We start from the raw sequence: 25,160 nt of genomic DNA, 5'->3' as shown, positions 1-25,160 counted from the left end.
TTGAGATCAATTGTGATGAAGCCTAAACGTTTCAGTCATATTCATGGGTCTTGGGACATTTTCTAGTGAAACAACACCGTATTTGAACTCAATGGTCGAGACAAACCGACCCATGAAATTTGGGAGCAAACACCACCATCTACGACTCGACAGTGGCAGATGGTGTCGTCGTCCAACTTCTATTTTTATTTTATATTTTTAATTATTTTATTAAATAATAATTAAAAATGTCACATCATACATAAATAATAATAATAAAATAATTCAGAGTGATCAAAACATAAGCAATTCAAAAGTTCAGAGTAAAAAAAATTGAAAGTACAGTGAGTAAAATAAGAAAAGAGTATTGTTCAACAAGGAATGGTGTATTTTACCCTTAATTCAATAGATCTAATTTTTAATCAAATGATGACACATGTCATTTCATTAGCATAATTTGATTTGTGTTCATTTAAAAATATTTATCAGTGTGTTTATTTTTTGTTTATTTTGTAAGATTGTGTTTGATTCATTTAGAGTTCGTAAACATGTTCGTTTATGTATTTATCAACATGTTTGTTTCTCTTCACAAATTTGTTCACCAAAACAGTAAAATTATATCTTAATCCTTAAACTTCACATTTTGAATCTTAAAGTTTACATCGTGTTCAATTTAATTTATACCTTTACTGATATTTAAAATAAAAAAATAAAATAAAATGAAAACCGAGTAAATATGTTTATAAATAACGATAATCAAAGTTTTAAACGAATATATTTACGAACATAAAAACTTACTCACATTTTTATAAGTGTCCGTTTGTTAATTAAATAATATAAAATTTAAGGGAAAATATTTTATTCCGAAAAAAAAATCTAAGAAAACAATGAAAGTACAAATGAAAAGATATCCAATCTAATCATCTATCTATCAAATCCCCCCAAAAAGATGAAAATTCTAAGAATCCGATCAATCAAACGACAAGAAAAACAAGAACCAAGGATGAAGAAGAAGAAAAGCCTGTGGATTGATGGTGTCACCCTTGTACAAAAACAATCTCCCCGCCAACATCATCGGGACCATCTCAATTTCAGGATCTGTCAGTTAGGCTTCCTTTGTCATTTTCTCAAACTTCCCCTCCTCTGCTAAACACCAGAAAGGACGACAGGCAGCGCCGTAGCCTTTCTCCCCCATCGACAAGACAGAAGAGAGAGAGAGAAGATAACGCTTTCAGGCTCTATATATGTTCTGCTTGCTCTGGTTTCGACGATGAAAGAAGAATGGGTTTCGTTGGGCTCTGTTTTGATCCGAATGCGATGGTTTTGTGCGGGAAAAAGAAGTTAACTTGGTTTTGAAGGTTAGAGCAGAGACGAGGAGACGAATGGAGTTTAGGACATCGAAACAGAGGTTTAGTTTCCACTATGATCCTTTTAGTTATGCACTTAACTTCGACAATGGCGACTTTGGTTTCGTTTGTTGATTATCCTCTACATGGCTAGCGGCAACGGGATGGCATTATTCCAAGTTTAAATCACCTTGTAATGGTAATGTGTACTAATTTCCTATCATGTAGACTTACTATTCTGTAATTGCCCTTTGATATCTTCTTCTCTTACCTGTCCACTTTAGGGTCCAAAAGAAATCTGGGCCTGTCCTCTCGGATTCTTCCACCGTGCACACTGTAGCTATGCGATTTCTGTCTTGTCTCGTCCTTTCAAAACTTATGTATAATGCAACCATCCGGTAGTTTTTGCAGTAAAAAAATAGTTATTTTGTTTAAATGATTTAAGTTTAAATAGTTATAACTAGAAAGTGTGTATATAATAATGTATAACGCAATGATTTTATAACATACTTCAGAAACGATGGACACTCCGAGCATATATCAAGAGAAGAAAATACAGTAGCAGACACTTTGGTCAAGAACGAAGGGGCAACTGCAACTCTCATCGGTGAACAGAAACTTACTCAACCCCCTGACTACGTGGTCAGGAAAGTCCAGTACGAAAGCCTTGTAACTGATTAGGTTGTATAACCCTTATACTCAACAAAAAAAAATATTATCAACGGTTATAGAAAATTAAATATTATCTTATAATTACTCTAAATTATTTGGGAAAAAATTATATATATATATATATATATATATATATATATTACAAATTCTCATGAATTTTGTATAAAATTAAAATTTTAATAAATAAATTATTTAATATATTATATACATTTTTTTATAAATTTTAGTATTATGTATCTTATTTAAAATTTATGATTTAGAGTTTAAAATTTTAAGATTTAAAATTAAAATAAATAGATCACATAAAATAAATTTTATAGTATATCAAATAATAACTATTTTAATGTACCAAAAAAACAATAACTATTTTAATAATGTAATCGTTATAGTTCAAGTTTAATTCATATAGATCTTACTCATTAAATTTAAAGTAAATTACACATATTGAAATATATTATATATCTCAACGCCAATGAGTATTGGTATAAGTGGTTGAGATTTTATAAATTTGAGCTTGTAAGTCTAAGTTTGAATCTTATTACTGTCACTCTTAGTGGACAATCTGTAAATTCCTATATAAATCTCAATTGAGTCTTAGTTATGCCTTGACCCTGTACTGGGGGAGCCACATCTAACCTAAATTTTTTTTGTACAAAAAAATACGCTTTATATCTTAATAATTTTTAGAGCGGGTGGTTAAAATATCTTAGTTAACACCTCCTCTATCTCTTAGGTTGTGAGTTCAATACCTATTAAGAGCGAAATCTCCTTCTCTCTCTTAGATATGAATTGTTCAAAGATAAATATAATTTAAAATATTTATCAGTTAATAAATTAAATCAATATCCACTCGAGCAAGTGGTTAAAATCTCTTAGTTAACACATCCTCTATCTCTTACGTTGTGAGTTTAGTACCCACCAAGAGCAAGATTCTCCTTCTCATCCCCTAAATTGAAATTGTTCAAACAAACTTTATATAAAATATTTAAATTATTTAATTTAATCCATTTTTTTAAATAATGTAATCTCATTTCTTTTAATTACATGGAGGAATATTTTTCAAAACCTTGGACCTCAATTGGGCATGCTGATAATAGAACCCATGAATTCCCCCTAATTATATGAGAAATGATCCATGTCTTGAAGTGGGTGAAATTTTATGGGTTTGATCTTCGATATTAAATGAAAAGGACAATAATTTAAATCACGCCAAATACAACAATTTTTAATAAATATAAATAAAACCATTTTCACTCAATTAAACTCTGAAATCAAAAAAATAATTTATTAAGTCTTCGAGTTAAAAATTTTAATCAATAGATTCTTTGATCAATTTTAACCGTCAAATCTTATTAATTTTTATATATATTACTTTTACGTGATGCATTATGATTTTGTCATATAATAATCATAGATTTTTCTAAAATAAAAAAAATCTAAAAACATTAAAACCTTGAAAATTCTAAAATTTTATTAAAAACAATAAATCTCTAAAAACCCATTTAATAGTATTGTGATATTCATAACATTAATTGATACAAAATTTATTAAATTTAATTATCATTATTAGCCAAAATAATGAATTAATAAAAATTTAAAATATAAAGTTAAATTGAGTGTAAAAAAGAGTCATATACTCAATTGATTCTTCCCCAAAATTTTAAGAATTTAACACTCTTAAACGATTTATTTTTAATTGATTCAACAATCTATGAATAACCAACGCACACTTAAATCATTCATTTTTACTAAATAAAATAATGACTGAATTTGAAAATAGATACATATAGATAAATAATTCTTAAATATATAAATGTCAATTATACTATTGTTCTCGAGCTGAGCCAGATCGAATATTTATCATCCTAAGTTCTAATTTGACCCAACCTTATCTTAAAAGAAAAAACCTCGACCCAAAACCACTTGAAGCTGACTTTGAAAAAAATAGTTATGTACGGTTATATCTAGGGATGACAACTCAACCCGAACCCGACGGGTTTCGACCCGACCCGATCGGGTCGGATTTTTTAATAAAAAATCGGGTTCATATCGGGTCGGTTTTTTTAATCACTGTTCGGGTCGGTTTAGGGTGGAAAAAATCTGACCTGACCCAAAATATATATATAATTTTACCCTATATATTTAGGGATAATTATAATAATACCCCTCTATGTCTAATTTTTTTTCAATTAAGTCACTGTTTTTATTGAATAAAAAATATTTTTTTTATTATTTCGGGTCGGGTCGGGTTTTTAAGTCATATATTTGGGTCGGGTCAAACCTTAATTTAGTCGGGTCAGGTCGGGTCACGGGTGAAGCGCCCTTTCTTCTCGGGTCGGGTGGCCCAAAAACCCGACCCGACCCATTGCCATCCCTAGTTTTATCGTATCAAAACTCATCGAGTTCGATCCATGCAGGTTGAATCTAAATTTTGTTAACAATTTCCCCCGGAAGCGTGAATGAGAGTTTTTACTCCTAATGAGTATTGAATTTACAATCTCAGAAAAAAGAATTCAACTACTTGTTCTATATGTTGTTAACAGTTGAATCTAGTATTTTAAAATCATTGTATTGCAATGAAAGATACATCTAGGGGAAGTTGGCCATTAATTTAGTGCTTATATAAGTATTTATTTATTTAATCAAGACTAGAGAGGTACATATGATACGGCTAATTGGTGTCAATTTGTCCTCAATTTTATTTGTTTAAGGATTTGGTCACGATGATTGGGACTCGTTAACTATTAAAATTAACAGTCCATAATGTATTTTTGTTAGTTTAATTAATCACGCGCTAATAATTGTTTTATGATAGCTAATTGTTTGTGCAAAAAGTCTAATTTTTCAAAGGCCAAATTAATAATTGCAATTTGATTGCAAACGTTGACGCTTTCCTTCTTTTTTTCTTAAAGAAAGACCAATGGAAAACTTGCATTTTTCAAGCTCTAAACTTTAAGATTTATCAATTTAATACAACCACTTGTGGGGATTTATTAATATATTTGTAGATGTAATACAAAAATGGTACTTTTTAGTAAACATAAAATCAATATGATTGTTGATGAAAATGATGTTGTAGGTTAGATTTAATGTTATACGATCATTCAAATTAAGAGAGGGACAAACAGATATTTAAGGATGTTTTTTTATGATTTCGAAACATCATATGCTGTTGATGAAAAATATTATAAATAGGAAATCGTAAGATTTTTTGGTGATAAATCTGGAATCAACTTAAGGTAATATTTGTTTAAAGATTCAACTATTTAATAATGAATGTTCATATTTCTATATACATGGTATTCAAATATGGGATTTCAATAGAAAATAACAACTCTCTTAACCACTGAGGTCGCTTGGTTCGTGCAGATATACATAAGATTTTATTTAGATGAAAATAACTTAAAATATTTTGGCATTATAGATAAAGTAGCCTCTGATGTTTATCAAAATGATCATTTTGATAATTATTCTATTTTTAGTATTTTAGCACTAACATTTTATTTTAAGGCAAAAAGAATCATAACGAATGATTAAATAGTCACTTTAACCATTTTTATTGAGTATTTTAACCCTTAGGGGCGTTTGGTTCAGGTAATCTTTGATTACTGTGGGAATTGAATGTCATTCCCCAGTTTGGATTGCAAACATTCCCAATCTCTGGTAATCATTTATTCCTAACAATGGTATTTTGGGGGCTTATTACCGGGAATGTGATTTTCTCTTCCCTTAGGTATTGTTACATTCCCGGTATTTTGGACTATAATGCCCTCATTTTTTTTCAAAAATATCATTATTTTATCATTGAATAATTTTTTGTACGAATGTTAAATTGCAAATATATACTTAAACTATTTTAGATTTACAAAAAATAGATCATAATTATAATTTTATATAAAGTGTAGGGTTTAAAATAAAATTTTTCCCTTTCATTAAACTTATTTATCTTTTCAATTTTGTAAAAAAGATTATATAAATTTTATGAATTTAAAATTTTTAAATAAAATATATAAATTAATTATAGTAAAATTATAGTAGAATTCAACTTGTTAACAAAATAAATATATAATAAGGACAATTTGATAAAATATACATTCCAATAATCTTTATTCCTTTAACCAAATACTATAATCTTATATTCCTGCTAAACGAACCAAACACAAAAATGCAACATTTCCAGTAATCTTATTTCAGCCGGTAATCCTATTCCCTCCAGTAATCTTACATTCCGTGAACCAAACGCATCCTTAAAGTTTCATTATAAGACAAAAAAAAACCCCCTATTTTTTAGAGTATTAACCGCTCATTAACTATCAGTTTCATCCAAATAGAGCTTTTTTTGTCTTAAAATAGAATGTCAAGAGGCAAAAGTATTTTAAAAAAGAATAAGAATCAACATAATTATTTAGTCAAACGGTAAGGGTATTTTTTAATATTATGTCTAAAATTTTAATAAATAAAAATATATTATTAATAATATATATGTATATTAAAAATTTAGAGGTAATTGTGCCATCTGATCAATCATTGATTACAATTTAACTCATCATTAACTCATCATTAACTCATCATTAACTCATTGTAATCTCTTTCAAATATCGAAATTTGGAACGTATGATTGATAATTGTGAATGATCGTGTCCAACAAGACATTATTTATAAGTCGACTCCATGTGATATTCTATCCAGTTTAGTTAAAGATGTTGATGCAACGAGACATGTGTCATCACGACAAATTACTAGGCATAAATGTGTAGCAAAAATAGCCATATTTAATGTACCTATACTAATAGCAAGGCCGAAATTAGGGTTTGACAGGACCCTTTATCTCCCTTTAAATGGAAAAATGGCAATTATTGTCCTTAAAAACCATAATTTTATAACTTAATTGATATTAAATAAAAGGAATAAATATACTTGTTTTACACAAAAATTAGAATTATCATTTCAGTTAAAATATCAATAAATTTGTAACAATTTTTTAAATAAGATCGATATATTTTTGGATCCAGACATCTTTCTTATCAAACGATTCTGATTATCGATTATCTTTTTAACGTATTTTAAAATATTTTATTAAGAAGTCGAAAACAAATGATACATCACTTTTAGAGAAGAAAATACGTGTAGATATTTATATATAAGATTGATACATTATTTTTATTTATTATACTTTTTAATATGTTGATTGATTATATATAATTAAATTAATATCATAAATATTTATATTTATATGTGTTCTATTTTATTTTATTAAACGAGTTAGATTAGTTTAGATCAGATTTAATATTTATTTTTATTTTTAATTGATTTTGAAAAATTAAGGTTTGTTTTATTAAGTTTCATAATTTAATTTAAATATATTTTTATAAACTATAGAAAATGCACTTAAAACATATACATAAAATTAGGTTTAATTGACAGTGGTCCATTTTAATATTTTCCACTTATTTTATTTAAATTGTTTTCGATATTTTATTTCATTTGAAAAGACTACTTCCAAACTCGTTGTTAGACAAGACATCACCCGAAATTAATACACTTTTCAAAACCCCAAATGGAAGCAAAATAGTATTAATTGAAGACTTTGGTTTGATTTTTAAAAAAAATAATAAAGGGAGGAAATTTTGGTCGACGATGCCGTGATCATATTATAATTCTTATATTTATTCATATAATTATTATTATTATATTTAAGATTATATCGTATAAATTTTAGTACTTATATTGTAATTAAAATATTTATATTTTTTATCTTATTCGTACAGCATAATCATTTATTATAAAAATAGGAATGATGAGATTGATAAGAAACTATTGGGCGGTGGCCGCTTTTATTATTATTATTATTATTATTATGATAACTTTGGACCGTCTCTTGTATGTCACGTATCATTTGCAAATTTGTGATCCTCTTCACATCACAGCAATGATTCATTTATTCTTACCCCTCTCTTTAAATAGGGGCAGAGTCACGATAAAATTGTTAGGAGATAAATATAAATATAATGAAAATAATTATTAAAATACAAATAAAAGCTTAAGATTTAGTTTATTTAATCTAAAATTAAAAGAAATTTAAAAATTAACAGGTTACAATTTATTTTCTAATTTCAGAATCAATTTTTTTAAATAATTGTATAAAAAAAGAGATGAAACTAATCATATAAAATTTGGGGGCGGGGGAAACTGTCTCATCTAAAGTATTGTGAACATTGCATTAATTTTTTTATTTAGTGTAAATGCTACGGTGTCTCATTAATTTTTATTTTTATTCGATAAGATATAGATATAATTAAATATATAAATAAAAAATATGATTACAATTATTTTTAAATATATAAGGAACAAATATATTATTATTTAAAATCAAATATTTGTTATATAAAGAAAACTCAACGTTATAAAATCAAAATACGTAGAATGAATCTATATCAATCGTTATTCATGACATCTCCTACACTATATAAAGTCTCATCTATCCATCCGTCCATTATATATATTCCCAACATAGCTTTCTTCACCATAAATATCTTCATACACGTGTAACGTTTTTAATGAAAACATTATTAATTTTTTAATATATTTTCGAAAGATTTTTTTTTCTCAATATTATACAAAATTACTTTTAAAATAGTCCGGAAATACACGTTCAATCCTATTTTTATGAAAAAAATAATAAATATTTTTCAGAATTATTGTAATAAATATATTGTTCAGAATGGCACTCCCCTCGATAGAATATTCAATGTGTATTTGATCATAAAAAAATATATTTGGTACATTTAATTAAATAATTTTTAAAAATTTCCATCAAATCCTTTTTTTATTTTTAATAAACAACTCTCTAAAACTGAAGACTAGGGTAGTCGAGTAGTGTGGGTCACATCTCTAGGGTGTATCATATCTGTATTCTTTTAATGTCTTTGTAGTAATTTCCATGACTTCTACGTTTTATATGTTTCTGTTATTGGTATTTATGAAGGCTTAGAACTGGGCTTGCTATCGTTGACTTCTGTGTAACATTCTCTTCACTTTTAAATTTAATCGGGTCTTACGTTTCTGTTTATATGCAGAGATTTTCGCAGGGATTTATTTGCAGGGATTACTGCCCAAGTACAAACGCGCATATGATATTAATGACTTCATATGAATACTGTTCAACTATGTATTTATGTATTTATTTATATATGCAGTGCATTTTATCTATATTTTTAATTTTCTGACTGTCGGAGGTCTTTCACGGAAGCTACTCTCAACCTGGCATTGGGGGCAGCTTACTACCCTACCTCTCCCTTACCCCATTGCATATGGGAATTGGGTTCTGTTGTTGTTGTTGTCGTCGTCTAAAACTGAATGCCAGGTCTTCTATTGTTACAATAGAGGGACTTAATTAAAAGAATACATAGTACATGGACCCTTTATAGAATTCAACCATGAATATTTGTAAATACAATTAACTAGATCGTTTTACGAAAAAAATACAATTAAGAGAAATTTTGTATGGTAATATATAATTGGATAACGGAACCATGTTAAAATGATCATTTTAATAAATAAATTTTAAAAAATTATAAAATAATCATTAATTTTTTAATGATTACAAAATAATCATTAAATGTTATCGAAATATTACAATTATTATAACGTCACAATGATTATAATGTAACAATTTGATGATTTCCCTAATTATTTTATAATTTTTAAAAGTTAAGTGATCAAAATAATCATTTTAACATAGCTCGATGACCTCTAATATATTTTATCCTATATAATTTACGGTGAGTAATAAAAAATATAGATAAATATAATTTAAAATTTGCAAATTGCTAGGAAAAAGGGGTTATCTTTGTTGAACATTGTAAGGCAAAAATAAATATTTATTATGTAGAAAACAAGTTGACTTGAATTGTATAAGCACTTATAGTGACGAGTGTCGTCGGCAGTTTTCTTTAGCGACAAAGAATTAGATATTTTATGTACGAACCAAACGATCTAAGTGGTTAAGAGATTCGTTATTATTTCTTAAGGTCATAAGTTTGAGCATCGTACACACACACACATATATATATATATATATATATATATATATATATATATATAAACGTTTATTATCAAATGATCGTGAATATTTGAACATATATCATAATGTATTTACCCGGATTTATTAAAAAAATAGGCATTTTACAAGTGTTGATGCCACCAATTAGACAAAGTACCAAAACATGGAGCAAAATAGCCAATAGGCAACAATTTGGCATTCTTTTAAAGCTAAAAGCTACACTTTCTGCTTATATCAATCCCATTTTGTTTATCATTTTCCACGTTTGTTTTCCAATAGATATGATTAAAGGAAGAATAAAGGGACGCCACTTTCTTAAGTTTATTTCGAAATTTATTGGGTTAATTACATTATACGTCCTTAACTTACAACCCTTATTGTAAATTAGTCTTTAAGCTTTTACATTTTTTTAATTCATCCTTAAACAATGACTTCCGGTTCTAAATTGGTCCCTAGACTTTTGAATATTCTATTTTCATCTCTAAAATTTTAAATGAGAAGTTATTATAACGTTCCCAAGTTTGGGGATTAATTTAGAACGAGGGTCGTGGTTTAAGGATAAATTTGGAATTTTCAAAAGTTTGAGAAACAATTTAGAATAAGAATCATAGTTTAAGGATGAGAAGGAAATAGTAAAAAACTTACATACTACTTAAAATGAATATCATAATTTGAGAACATGCGGTACAATTAAATCAAAAGTATCAGTGTATAAGTCTTGGTTATGTTGGATGAAATCAAGTCCAATAGAAAGATTTAAACTCGAAATATTTAAGAGTTTTGGTCATTAAATTTTATAAAAATTTAATTTAATCATTCAATTTTCGAAATACCCATCTTTTGGACATTCAACAGTTGAGTATTTAACAATGTTTGAATTTCTAGGATAATTCTATGCAAAAGCTCCTGCAACTTTTTTCTTAACCCATATTTTAAGGAAAAGAAAATCTCAATTTCACACTGATCAAACAATGAATATTGCAGTAGTGACGTATGTATATCGATTTTCGTTCAAAATCATCGGATTGCAAGTAACAAAGAGCTGCCTTTACGAAAATCAGTTTTAAAGCAAGAAATGTGTCATTTAACTAAATTTGTGGGTGAATCATGTGATTAAATGTAAAAAAAAAGTTTCCTTTTTAAAGCCTCTAACTTTATTATTACGTTTTCACCTCCTTTCTCCAGTGTAAAATTTTCTGACGTTTGAGGATGTTAGCAACTTTGGTGCAATGCCAATATGTACAATAATATATATATATATAACTGTCAAAACTCATTACACATTTTCACCAGAGTTTGTCAGAAAGCAAAGCAACCATGCTTTTGATGTTAGAAAACAATCATCTGCTCCAACTCAATACAGAACAACTTTGGCCGGAAAAAGAGAGAAAACCCAACCCAAAACACAGCTGAAAGAGAGATATCCATAATCTCTTTAACAGTTTTTTTAGTTTCTTCCTTCACTTCTCTTTCTCACTTGCTTTAACAGCTAAGGTATTTCACAAAAGATGCAATAGTATATAAAATGGAGATTCCTAAATGTTTCCAAATTATTGTTTGAGAAGAACTTGTCAGGTATGTTGATTCCTTTTGTTTTGTTTCACAAATGATTCTCTAAAGTAAATAATTTTGCTGTTGCAAGAAAGTAATGATTGTGAAGGTCAGGAGAACCTGAAAAAAGGGTTCTTTTTTGGGGGTTTAGTTTGTCTATCCATTGTTTTTATTTGGAATTTGGATGCTTCTATGAAACCACTATGGTTCCTGGTTTTTGTTGCCAAACCAGTAGGTTGATAAGCAACTTGTTATTTAATTAATCGTTTCTTCTTAGCCTATATGATATGATTTTCATTCATGGAATTTCGTTTTGTTAGGATGTGCTTCAAATTCTCACTATTATGGATCCTTGTGTACTGGAAAAGAATCCGAATTTCGGTTCTTAGTTTCTAGCTAATTTAATAACAAGATCATGGTTGGTCAAATTCCACAGTCAGCGAACAAATCGTTCTGTTCATATGTAGTAGATGAAGCGTTTGAAAATACTCCACTTGATGTTTCCTATTCTGATTCTATATAATATGGACTGTTTCAGGACTTGAGACGAACGGAGGGTGGAAGGAAATGGGGTGCCTGCTATCGACACCGGATGTTGCGGGGGGAGCCAGAAGGAGGCCTAAAAATATTGGGGAAATTGTAGTTTTTGTTCCTGGACTGAGAATTCCGAGGCCGCTTGATTTTGCTGAGCCACTTGGTGATGGGCTATCCAAGAGCTTGGTCGAACGTCTGTCTGCGCTCAGAACGCGTATAGAGGTCATGGCAGGTCAAGAAGCACCTATGACTACTAAGCCGAGAAGAACAGCCACACAACACGGTTTGATGACTTCTTTAGGACTTTGAGATTGTCTTTGGTAATTGTTTGATGTTGTTTAATTAAACATCAATCTTATAACGCAGGTGGCTCAACCTTGACCGATCTGCAGCAGGCTCTCGAGGATTATCTGCCGGTTTTGTTGGGGCTAGTTGAAAATGGTATCTGCATGATTAACTATATATATGCCGTAAGTTATGAATTTGATATAATGTTAAAAATGTTCTGAAGTTTTATCTTTTTAACCATATATAGGTATTCGGCTAAAACATAACTTGCGGTTCTGTTGGATAAATCAGGAAGATGATGAGGAGGTTAATTAAATCAGACCCGAATCGTAATTTTCATATCCCTTCAATGTCTACAGTTTCCCTTTCAAACGGTTCTCTATTGTGCAGGAAACTACCATGTCGGATTCTTGGTATGAGGTACTATCAGTGTTGCACTTGATGGCAGTTCTATTGTTGTCACAGGCCAATTTATTGCTTCTTCCAAACAAATCTACTGCTGGCTATCAGAATACATCATTAGAAGGTGAGGATAATAATTCTATTTCTTGCACTTCCAATGCTCGTTGCTATCGAACAACATGATATTTTTTTCTGCTACATTTTATATACATGTGCAGAAAGGCATAGATCATAAATCCCTTGTATATATTTTACAAATACTAACAGATTCCATGTGAGGGTTTACCAAGAATTTTGTGTACCAAAGGTTGCATAATTGCATTCAGTTATGCATCATGAGTTTCTTAGACCCTTAGTTTCTGTAAGAAGGATGTTCATGCTTTAATTTACTAGCATCGACAGGCAAGGTTACTTCGGTCTATCTTTTAACGCTGACACCACAAAAAAATCACAGGAGAAGTTTTCTTATAGAAAACATCCCGGAACTTAATTTACTTTAGTTCTAGTCTTTATGTTAACTTAAATTTAGAAGACTTTAGTTTCTTTTCCATCTTTGTGTTTTCTTCCTTTTGGATAATTAATTGGGTGCCACAACCAGGGGTGGCCTTCCCTTATCCCATTTTCACTTGAAGATCCCTCTTACTTTAAGTAAGGGGAAATTCCAACCGATCCTTAGGTCATTGGTACCTCGGGCAATGGTAAATGTCGATATCTTTTTCTTAAGCTGATAACTATAAGGTGTTATGCAGGGATTATACATTAGATGTTTCTTTCCATCCTTTCCTTGCACTTAAACCGTGGCCTTCTCTATTAATCTGACTAAATCTACCTTTTTCTTCATTTCTCTAAGACTGCAAACGAGCATCCATCGACATTTTCTTAAAGGCAGCTGGATATCTGGATTTTGCTGTGCAGAAAGTTCTTCCCCAGTTGCCCTTGGAGCTTAGGTTTGCTCGAAAGATTTCTGCTCTAGTGTTCCTGAAATGAATTCTAATATTCATTTTCCTTATGTATCATAATTCACAGAAAGGACTAACCAGTTCTCGAAACTGTTGTTTATCGCAGGAATGATTTGCCATTAGACCTGACAGAGGGAGTGCTCAAATCCCTTTGTTTGCAAGCATTAGGCCAGGTAATATTTCATAGCCAGTGTGAGGCTATATCACTGGCAAATTTTGCGGTAATGTAACGTGTGGCACAACGGTGTAACTCGAATATTGTGTTTCTAATTAAAGAAATCGGAGGATGCCTTTAATTTTAAGCTCTAGAGTAAATTGCTGCGTTTAATTTCGAAATATTTACAGGGTGTTGAGATTCAACTGGGAATGGCAATTGATAGCATCAAGGCCACACTGGCAGTGAAAAGGAGGCTAGCATGTGAGATGGTTAAATACTGGCATCAGGTAAATTTATTTTTCCTTGCATGCAATCAGTATGCTTTTCTCTTTTCTTTGGTTTTGTGTACATTTCATTTTACGCTTAAATACGCGCGTGCACAGATATATATGTATGTATGTATGTATAAAATCGTTTGTCTTTGACAATTTTCTGGTTTATACATATAAAATGCAGGCTCATGAGTACATAAAGGACCTTCCACTAGCAAATGGATGGGGAGAAAAGCACAAGCTTTTCATTCAGTGGAAGCACATTGAAGCTAAGGTAACTCTCATTGCTTCCTTTGCAGCACAAGTAGACATGCAAGCATCTCTTAAGGAGCTAGTAGTTCATGTCCATCTCACCCGATCTCCTTGGTGGAGGTCTTGAACCGGTGTTTTATCTAACGAGCTAGGGCTCTCTTTCAACCTGCAAAAAGTTTGAGGGAACTTTTTGTTTCTGCGACTCAACTATCTCTCTGAACTCGAATCCGGTCTTGTGGAGATCGAAAAGCTCTTGATAGAAACTAGTCTTTTACAAATTTACTTGTTTATTTACTGAACATGTATAGGATACTAACTGGATCAACCTTATATGGTCCTCTCAATGGTAGCGTTCTAAGCATGAACATTACACGTCCTTTTTATTTTTCAGGCTATTGCATACTATCTCCATGGATTAATCCTCGAAGAAGGGAACACGTCTGCCAACATGGCTGCAGCGGCTCTCCAAGCAGCAGAAGAGTATCTCAAAGAAAGCAAAAAGGCTTGCGAAGGATTCCATATGGCACTCCCTTCATCACGGTAGTTTACTTGTGAACTCTCCCTGCAAATATAACCTATATTACTCAGGACTTCTCATTTTCTATGACGTGCATGTCCAACACTTATACCCGGGTCTGAGTAACATAGTGTTTAACTAAATCATTGTCTGGATGTGCAACTTAGTAATCTTCGCTTGTACAAATTGTTTTTGTCCCAGTAATCCTCCACTCTGGGGAGCCAGCAAGTATCTTGCTGAGAAGATTCCAAAAGATATACCAAGCAAAACAATCAACTGGGATTCACAAAAACATGAACTGTAAGTCCCCCCTCCTGGACTTGTCTCGGAAGTCGACATTTTTCTCGACTTGGTCTATAAACTTGGATTTTTAATCTTTATAACGATGCGACACTCTGAGATCGTACCATGTCGTCACCGGAAAATTTTAAAAAGGACATGTTGGGAAAAGTTGTCAAGGTCAGGATCAAGTTGTGATGTACATTCCAAGGGTGAATTGCTAGGGATGATCTTTCCAACACTCAATTTATTTCTAATTAATCCCATTTTTGTATCCTTTGCCGTGACATTGGTTTAAATTATATATATATATATATATATATACTTATTATGTTGAATTTGGGTTCCAGGATTATGCAAATAGCTCCAGCATTGCCGGACTTTGCTTTGTCCCTAAAGCCTGATGAATATCAGCTTCCTTCAATGGACCCCTCCTGGAAAGCCTGAAAAGCCAGTATGAGATTTGTATTAATCAAATACTGAACGATGATAATAATGACGATGATGCTGTAAACTATTCGATGCTTCTTATGTTTTTGATATGACCGACTTTGGTCACCAAAAAAAAAATTAAAGGCAAATGGTACTTAACGTTATCGGTCTATCTAGTTTAAGTCACTAATTTATCGATCCGACCGGTTTAAATCTCTCTGTTATTAACTTCCGCTAACCCCTCAACGAAATTCTGAAGTGACAATAAAAAAATTATAAAAAAATCAAAATCCAAAATTCAGAACCCACGTGTCTTCTTCTTGTACTTAACGTTATCGGTCCATCCGATTTAAGTCACTAACTTGTCGATCCAACCGGTTTAAATTTTTCTAACTTTCGTTAACCCCTAAACGAAATTCTGAAGTGAAAATTAAAAAAATTAAAAAAAAAATCAAAATCCAAAATCCAGGTGTCGTCTTCTTCTTCTTTCTTCTTCTCCTTCTCCTTCTCCTTCTCCTTCTCCTTCTCCTTCTCCTTCTCCCGGAATAAAACTGACGAAATCACTACGGAAGACAAAAAGCATAAATGCTACGTAAATGACAATAGCCTTATATTATTATTCAAGGATGTACAAAGTCTAGTAAATTCAAAAAATTTAGTAACCTGCTTGTCCTTTGGTAGCAAGAAGAGAAGATTCTCATCTTTTGTATGATCTTAAGCTTAATACGCTTAATGCCAAAAGAACTCAACCTTGAATAATTCCAAACCTTATGGGAAGTTATGTTCCCTGCCACCACGAAAGAAAGGAATCCCCCATTTGAAAGAACAAAACCTGCCAAGCCCAAATACATAAAAGAGATTTCAATGGTTGAATTAATGGAACAGAAATCATTTTCAAATACATTTGAAAAGTCCCAATGCAAATAACATACCATGAGGTATCCCAACGTGAAAGTCAATAACTTTAGAAACGTCGTTGAGATCATTAGTGGAAGAAGAGAATGTTTCGATGATTTCTTTAACTCCGGTCAGGAAGTTCTCAACTGCAGTTGAGAGGTAATCTTTGCCTTCTTCACCAATTTCTTTGGCTGTTTCAATCAAGAAACCAGAAAGGATGCCCGCGGTCTAACTAGTTTAATCATCTTTCAACTCTTTCCTTAATCGTGCTTCGACTCCCCCTCTCCTTCTCTCTTCTTGAGCGAGTCATGTACATCCCAAGAATTCTATCCCACATGACGAAGAACGGTTGCGAGTAGTTGTATTTGATACCGTAAAGATGATGGTGCAAATCATGTACGCGGAATTGTTTTTGAAGAAACTATGAAAAGGGTTTAAGGGCAGCACTAACCCGCAATGATCATCGATAGTTTTCATGGTGAAAAATGAGAAGAAAAAGATGGAAGTTCGAGGAGACACGTCGAACAGGAGAAATGATAAGGCACCGCCTATTGTGTCACCGAGAAGCCCCTCCACCGAATGATTGTACAAAGCTCCAAGTGCATAAGGAACGACAAGACGATGGTGCGGGGAGTGAACATGTCGATATAAGAACTTGTTCTCGTGCATGTATCTATGCATAAAACACTACCATGTATCCGCGACCACCATTGCTGTAAGAAACTGTTTAATAGTAAAGGAAGATGACTGTTGTGCAGAAGCCCCATCATCGCCCCTGCGACCTTATTCTTTTGCGGCGGAGAGCAAATATGGTTACCTTTCTCACAACATTGTTAATAAGAAGAAGAAGAAGATCTAAATGTTTAATTACACGTAATAATTCCGTTAAGAGTTAACGGAAATTAATGGCGGATGAACTAAAATCGAACAGATCGATAATATTAAAGATCATTTTCTCTTAAATTTTAAATTGGTTATCAAAGTAGGTCAGACAAAAAATCATGAGAGAATATTTGCATAGTTTACCCTTAATATAATTCAAGATGTATTGTTCATTGTAAGGAAATTTTAACCTGCGACAAGTTTTTGAAAAGAAAGACAATTTATTGAGTTAATTGTATTAATGTCCCTAAACTAGAACATTCATTCTAAACACATTTATGAACTTTTGAATGTTTTAATTTCATCATAATATGTGACTTAATTTTAAAGCAATCCTTTAACTTTTAAACATTACAATTTCATCTTAAATTATTGATATACCAAACTATATTATTGTGTGAAAAAAAATTAAATTTAGATCAAATGAATTTAGGGATGAAATTGAAAGATTTAAAAGTTTACCAACTGATTTAGAATGATAATTACAGTGTACGAATGATATTAAAATATTCGAAAAATCGAATATAAATAATTTTGACACGTGATGCAATTCACTAAAATTCATAATTAGAACTATACTTTTATATAAAGAGAAAATAACCTCAGTGACCGAAAATGTCTTATAATATACGATTTTAACCAATTTTTTTTGATTTGCTAAAATGACCAATAAAATCGCAACGCGAACTCTAATTTTTCAACTCAGTTTCCAAATTCGCAACGCGATTTTGAAAAATGTGTTGCGATAGTTAAAATGTGTTGCGATAGTGAAAATCCAAAATAAGTTTACATTTTAACTATTCCAAATTCACGTGGAGTTTGAAACAATAAAAAATGTGTTGCGATAGTGTAAAAGATTCCCAAGCCATTTGTAAGATCTTAGTTTGAAACAATAAAAGAATGTGTTGCGATAGTGTAAAAGATTCTCATGTGTTTGCAATGCTCAATCCCACATAGTATTGGAAACACTATTGAGAATGAGTATTTAAGGCTTGAATTTCCTACTTCCTTGTTGAGTGGAAGAGAAAGGGGGACTCTCGCGCACCGCCGCCGCTGCCGTCTCGTGGTCGTGGTAATACGTATCTTCGACACGTCCGCGCGGATACTATCTTTTTAGAGAAAATTCTTAAGAAACAAATGCAATACCACCAGTCGTTGCGATTTTGGAAAATCGCAATGCGAACTTGGATTATCGCAACGCGAACTTGGATTATCGCAACGCGAACTTCGACTATCGCAACGTGAACTTGAACTATCGCAACGAGAAAAATCGCGTTGCGATAGTCAGAATCGCGTTACGATAGTTGAAATTCGCGTTGCGATTTTCCAAATTCATTACGATAATCCAAGTTCTCATTGCAATTATCGAAGTTCGCGTTGCGATTTACATATTCGCATTGCGATAGTCAAAATCGCGTTACGAATCTGAAAACTGATTTACGATATTGGAGATCGCGTTATGATTTAGAGATCGTATTGCGATTTTGTTAGTCATTTTGACAAATCGAAAAAAAATTGATCAAAATCGTATATTATAAAACATTTTCGGTCACTGAGATTATTTTCTCTTATATAAATAATAACCATGTTTGAGTAAGGGATGGACTCTGGTTGATAAAATGAAAAAACAATGATAAACATGAGAACTAGATGAAGCAGTATACAAATAAGAAAACAAATGCAGAACCCAGGAATATAAAGCAGACATCAAAAGTAGCACATATTAATGGCAATGAAAATAGAAAAAAAAATATTATAGGGAAAAGGTATGTTGCAACCATGCAGCAACCTTCAGACAAGACTCGACATTACACGACCCATTAATACCCAGAAGTAGCTTGGACGGAGCAGAACCACATTTCCAGAACAGGTCCATCCGCTGCTAGCATTGTACCGACGCTTCCTTGTCTGCACCTTCCTTCGAACAACCAACTGCTTGGATAATTTAACAGGTACTGATGCGACTCACTTTGACTACAAGAAGTAAGGAACTCCGGTCCTCGGACCTCTCATCTGATTATTCTCTTCAGTTTCAGTGAAGAACTTTACTTCTCTCTCCTGAATAAATGTAAAAAACCATAAGAACTATGAGCGGCACGGCACATGTTTGTTGAAGAGAGTGTTTAATAGCCGATACAAGTTCAGAACAATAATAGCTAGAAAAAATCTCCAATCCTGATCGAAAAGAAAAGGTGAGATAAAAAAAATTCTCACCATATTCTCATTGAAGCTCAATATAGAGGCTACATTACCGCAACGGTAACAATAATTCGGAGCAGACCACACCTGCAAAAATAAATTATCAAGGAATTCAATTAGGCTCTAAATAAAGTTGAGCTAAAATGATGAAATCAGAAATTTTGGAGTCTTACTGTTACTAGGCCTTTATCCTGAAACATATACTTGAGACCCTCTTGCACAAGTTGGTGAGCTCGGCAAACAAGATCAAGCTTGTTTATGTGGTTAAACTGCAATAGATTTAAAGGTTAAAAATATAATTTCAGAATGACAGCATAACTATAGAATTGAGATGAGATAAATTACCTCGGATGTGACCCTGGACCCAAATAGCCAACCTGCTCCACGTGGACTGACTGCCCATGTTTCGATCTCTTCAGGATCACTCCACATGAGATCACAGAATGGGCCTTCATGAGGGATTTCACAGTTCCGGTCAATTAACCTTATCTGGCATAAAAGCAGAAAACAGAAAAGGGCATCAACATCACATAACGAAAAACGAAATTAACATGCAATCAATAGACATATAGTAGAACAAGTTCTCGAGAGTAGTACTTTCTAAAGAAAATACTATCAATGAGAAATAGATGGTCACTCACTAAAGACGATTATCCCTTCAGCTTTAAAACCAAATAAAATGAAACTGCACAAACAATTTAGTTTTTTTTTTTACTTGATAAGACTTTGTAGTGGATGATAATTCACAGAACTGTATAAGGAGGATATTAATCCTGAGACTAGATGGTTATAAAGTCAATAAAGTAACACGCTGCAACAGAACTACTTTAAGGACAAAAGCTGATCAATTAAATAACTTCTAGGCATTGATGCATAACAAGACAGCCGACCAAAAGCTGAGAAATAAGAAAAATACTTGATCAATTGTCCGTATGTCAGGAGAAAGGCCACCATGTACACAAAGTACCTGCAAAATATAATATACAGAACTATTAAAGAGGTGAAAATAAGGCGATTTGAAATAGATGATTTATAGATAGAATGCTTACAGTCCCATCTATAATTGCTGAAAGTGTAAGATAGTCAAAAACATCTGTACAATACCGCCATGCATTAGCATTTCCATACTTCCTCTGGCACTCATCATAGAAGCCGTAAACCTAGTAAAAAGTATATACACACATTAAAATGTCAGTCTCGGTCCTTGACGTTTGAAATGCTTTTTTTTTATTAAAAAAAATTATAACTTCAGAGCACTGCTCAACTAGCCTTAAGTGGCGTTTGGTTTGCTGGAATGTTTCTGAGGGAATTGGAATCTGTGAAGGAATTGGAATCTGTCAGGAATTAAAATCTAATTCCATATTCTGTTTGGTTGGCAAGAAATTGAATTAGAATCCAATTCTATATTCTGTTTGGTTCGCAGACATGTCAGATGAATTTGATTTACGTAATATAAAATGACAGGATTGCCTTTTTTTTTTGCTTAATTTTAATTTGTTTATAAATTACATATAGTAATATACTATAAAAATTAAAAAAAAAATTAATTTTATTGATTGATTATTCATTTCAATAAATTATAAAAATCATGCTAATAAACATCATAAGTTAAAATCATCCCAATTAGGGATGGTCATGGGTTGGGTCGAGATTTTGGTCCACCCGACCCGACACGAGAACAAGGGAATCTCCATCCAAGACCCGACCCGACCAAAATAAAGTTTCACCCGACCCAACCCAAATATATGAATTAGAAACCCGACCCGAAATAATAAAAAAATTATTTTTATTCAATAAAAACAGTGACTTAATTGAAAAATATATACATAGAGGAGTATTATTGTAATTATTCCTAAATATATAAGATAAAATTATATATTTTTTGGGTCGGGTCGGATATTTTTCACCCTAAACCCGAACCCGACCCGAATATCACACTTAAAAAAACTGACCCGACCCGACCAAAATAAAGTTTCACCCGACTCGACCCGACCCGACCCGAATATATAAATTAAAAACCCGACCCGACCCAAAATAATAAACAAATTATTTTTATTCAATAAAACAATGACTTAAATGAAAAAAAATTATATATAGAAGGGTATTATTGTAATTATTTCTAAATATATAAGGTAAAATTTATATATATTTTCGGGTTGAGTATTTTTCACCCTAAACCCGAACTCGACCCGACCTGAATATCACTCTTAAAAAAACCGACCCGACCCGACCAAAATAAAGTTTCACCCGACCCGAATATATGAATTAGAAACCCGACCCGAAATAATAAAAAAATATTTTTATTAATATATAAATAAGTTACCAAAAGATTGATGAGGGTAGTATGGTCAAATTTCAATTCCCTCCAACAAGGGAATTGAATTCCATCGTATAATGGATGGAATTCACTTTCCCTCATTTGATGTAAAGTTGAAGCCATGAGAGATTCCAATTCCCTTGGAAAACTTGAACCAAACATGAGAAAGTGGTGGAATTGGATTCCAATTCCCCCTAATTCCAAGAGATTCATGCGAACCAAACGCCACCTTAGAATCAAATTAATATGATATTGGTACATATAGCTTCTTGTGGCTCGTATCCTCCGCTTCACTATGCTACTCTCAAACTAAAACACATTCAATCCCCTTTTTCCTTGGAGGAAAAAAATTAAACACGGAATTGTAATGAAGCTTTAAGAATGACAAGAAACAGCCTCGAAGAAAGATGATGAACCAAAAGGTCCAAAAGAAAAAGGAAAAGAAGCAGAAGACACTTATAACACACAACAGAACATGCATACATTTTTATAAGGTCTTTACTAGCATATTCCACTGTGGTATAATTCAAAAGCACACCTGAGTTAGCTGTCTGCTTTCATGATTTCCCCGCAAGAGTGTGATATTAGCTGGGTACCTATGGTTTAGGGAGGGGAGGGGGAGGGAGAGAGACAAAAGTTAACGTTACCTTTTATTTCAAACGAGAAATAGTATTGGTGGCCTAACAGTCCAAAAACAGAACCATAAATTTAATGTCCTTATCAAAGGCATAGAAGAAGCAATAGAATAAATAAATAATGATATCAGCATCTTTAGTCTTCCAAACAGAACTATGATACTGCATACAACATATAGTAATATCTTGTCGCATAAACAGAAACCATGATAACATCAAAAGGATCATTTAGCCTGAAGTAGGAAAAAATTGGTGATTTCAAAAAGTTTAAGGATGAGAACTCATTTTTATTTCTATAAACAAAACTACAATCAACAATGATCGGATACATCTTGACCCAAGTACATTTTACGTTAGAGGTCTGAGAATTGAGCTAGTAATTACATAGAGAACCAAGAGCAAGCCAAAAGCAGAGAAATAATGCACCCAAACACATGATTGAAAATAATTAGACAACCCCAAGGAAAATATTATAGATGCTTACCTAGCCTTAAGAAGCAAAAGAATAGTGAAAACTTCAAGACTATTATAACCTCGATCAACAAAATCTCCCTGTCCAATAGTCAAAATCAATACCATAACAGATACGGAAATCACATAGAATTAGCACAGAATTTTCCACGCAGGAGATATTACCATAAAAATGTAATTTGTATCCGGTACATGACCTCCTGTCTGAAAAAGCTTCATTAGATCATGAAACTGGCCATGGATATCACCGCATACGGTTACCGGACTATTGACGGGTTGCACATTGGACTCCTCAATGAGGATTTCTTTTACCTATAATGTTTTACAACATAAGTATACAATGAACCAGGTTCAAATAAAATGACAGAGAACTAAACGACAGTTGTCATATAGCAACCACCAAATTAAACCAATAAAGTGAATAACAATTAACACCTAAACTGAATTCTATCGACTAATATAACAGTAAAAGATACAGACATGATTCTTCCAAACAAATAAAATCAGGGGGGGAATACAAGTTATTCCGAGTCCATAAGCTTTATTTTTATTAAAAATAAAATGCTATCATTTAAAGAGAAAAAAACATAGATGCCGTGAGAGTTCTAAGTACAAACATGAACTAGACATTTATTGCAATTCTTGATTCATTTACAAATGGTTAGCTTCGTTTTAACAAACGAATCAATCATTTTCCCAGATCATCCCAATTCCGAATCAAAAAAACCACGCAAACCCTAGTTTTATCAATCAAGAGCAAAAAATAAAGAAAATAAGGTAAACCAATTCAAATCCCTAGAAGTAGAAAGGAAAGGGGCAAAAAACAAAGGAAAAAAGAGATGGAAAAGGGAAAATACGTATTCGCAAAGAAGTTGAAGCTCGTCTTCCAAAAGATATTGGCCGTCTTTAACCTTTGATATCCACTGATCCAAATCCATAGAATTTCTTCTTCGTGTTTCGGAATTTGAATCCCTGTTCTTGTACGGATTAAAGAAAAGGGGCAAAAAGGGAATATGAATAAATATTAAATTTCTCGCTCTTCTCCCTGAATCTAGGGTTTTAATCACGGAGGAGGCTGTGAGAAGATACAGAAAATTTCAATTAACGCTCTCTTTATTCATTTATTTTCGGGTAAAATACACACTAGATCACTTGAGTATTAATTTGATTACAAATGGATCACTTTTTTCCCTAAATATTATATTTTAGTCACTAAGTTAAAATATTATTACAAATAAATTGTTGGCCATTATATATGTTAGACGAAATAACGATGTGGTGGCCAAGTATAATAACAATTTTAATTTCTAAAACTTATGAATTATATTAGTTTGATTCTATTGAAATAATTCAATAAATTGAACTTTTCATATTTGAGAAGTTTATTTGGTTGGTTGGTCAAGCTGTTTATCTTTGTTCCCTCATATTCCTTTAAGTCACAAATTCTAAACCTATTAGGAGCACTCCCCTTCCTTCCCCTAGAGTCTCCCTTTCTTCTTCTGGTCCCATCTAGGTAAAATTAAGGTTAAACTTAAAATTTGTCAAAAAATAAATAAAAATAAAGACTCTTTATATTTGAAAATCTTATCAATTTAATCTTTAGGGTAAAGTATAGTAATGTTCACTGAACTTTTCTAAAACTTTCATTTAGGTCCCCTAACTTTTAAAACTTGCAATACAGTCCTCCAACATTTAGTCCGTTTGCAATATGGTCCCCGACGTAACCGATCGTTTGATGTCGTTACACTACCGTTAGTACGTTTGCAATATGATCACTGAACTTTTCAAGCGCTTGCATTTAGGTCCCCAACTTTTAAAATTTGAAACGCATACCTCAATTTCCAAAACACGTAAAAAATACAATTCGTTCACGATATATCAGTCCCATAATCAACATGAACTTATTAAAAAGAATACAAGCTCACATGACGTCGAAAACCATAGGTCGGATCAATACAATTCCCAGTAAACTAGTATCAGTAGTCTCTCGGATTGAGCCTGACAATTTCACTATGTCGATTCTCACAACCAATTCTCTGATTTAAAGAAAAACCAAA

At 31.9% G+C, this 25,160-nt stretch overlaps 2 protein-coding genes and 1 pseudogene across 2 annotated transcripts; 1 reads left to right on the top strand and 2 right to left on the bottom strand.

Moving 5' to 3' along the window:
• Positions 1-11,341: 11,341 nt before the first annotated feature.
• Positions 11,342-15,795, top strand: LOC120214992. Its single transcript, XM_039212796.1, has 12 exons — positions 11,342-11,634; positions 12,149-12,427; positions 12,511-12,585; positions 12,680-12,738; positions 12,823-12,958; positions 13,685-13,781; positions 13,900-13,966; positions 14,139-14,237; positions 14,407-14,496; positions 14,866-15,014; positions 15,193-15,291; positions 15,621-15,795. Exons 2-12 carry the CDS (start codon positions 12,178-12,180, stop codon positions 15,715-15,717), a joined length of 1,218 nt encoding a protein of 405 aa, XP_039068727.1. The 5' UTR covers positions 11,342-11,634; positions 12,149-12,177; the 3' UTR covers positions 15,718-15,795.
• A 1,041-nt stretch (positions 15,796-16,836) lies between these two features.
• Positions 16,837-19,370, bottom strand: LOC120215045 (annotated as a pseudogene).
• LOC120214988 (phytochrome-associated serine/threonine-protein phosphatase-like) lies at positions 19,097-24,200 on the bottom strand. The gene is made up of 11 exons (XM_039212793.1): positions 24,105-24,200; positions 23,961-24,066; positions 23,269-23,415; positions 23,117-23,184; positions 22,536-22,593; positions 20,730-20,840; positions 20,597-20,647; positions 20,026-20,169; positions 19,854-19,949; positions 19,696-19,767; positions 19,097-19,539 (listed from the first exon to the last, which is right to left on the bottom strand). Exons 2-11 carry the CDS (start codon positions 24,039-24,041, stop codon positions 19,456-19,458), a joined length of 912 nt encoding a protein of 303 aa, XP_039068724.1. The 5' UTR covers positions 24,042-24,066; positions 24,105-24,200; the 3' UTR covers positions 19,097-19,455.
• Between the last annotated feature and the right edge of the window lie 960 nt (positions 24,201-25,160).

The sequence above is a fragment of the Hibiscus syriacus genome, unplaced genomic scaffold, assembly GCF_006381635.1.
Source record: "Hibiscus syriacus cultivar Baekdansim isolate YM2019G1 unplaced genomic scaffold, ASM638163v2 tig00110109_pilon, whole genome shotgun sequence".
In the NCBI taxonomy this organism is placed as follows: domain Eukaryota; kingdom Viridiplantae; phylum Streptophyta; class Magnoliopsida; order Malvales; family Malvaceae; genus Hibiscus; species Hibiscus syriacus.
Note: the sequence above shows the minus strand (reverse complement) of the source record. Positions and strands in the feature narration are given on the sequence as shown.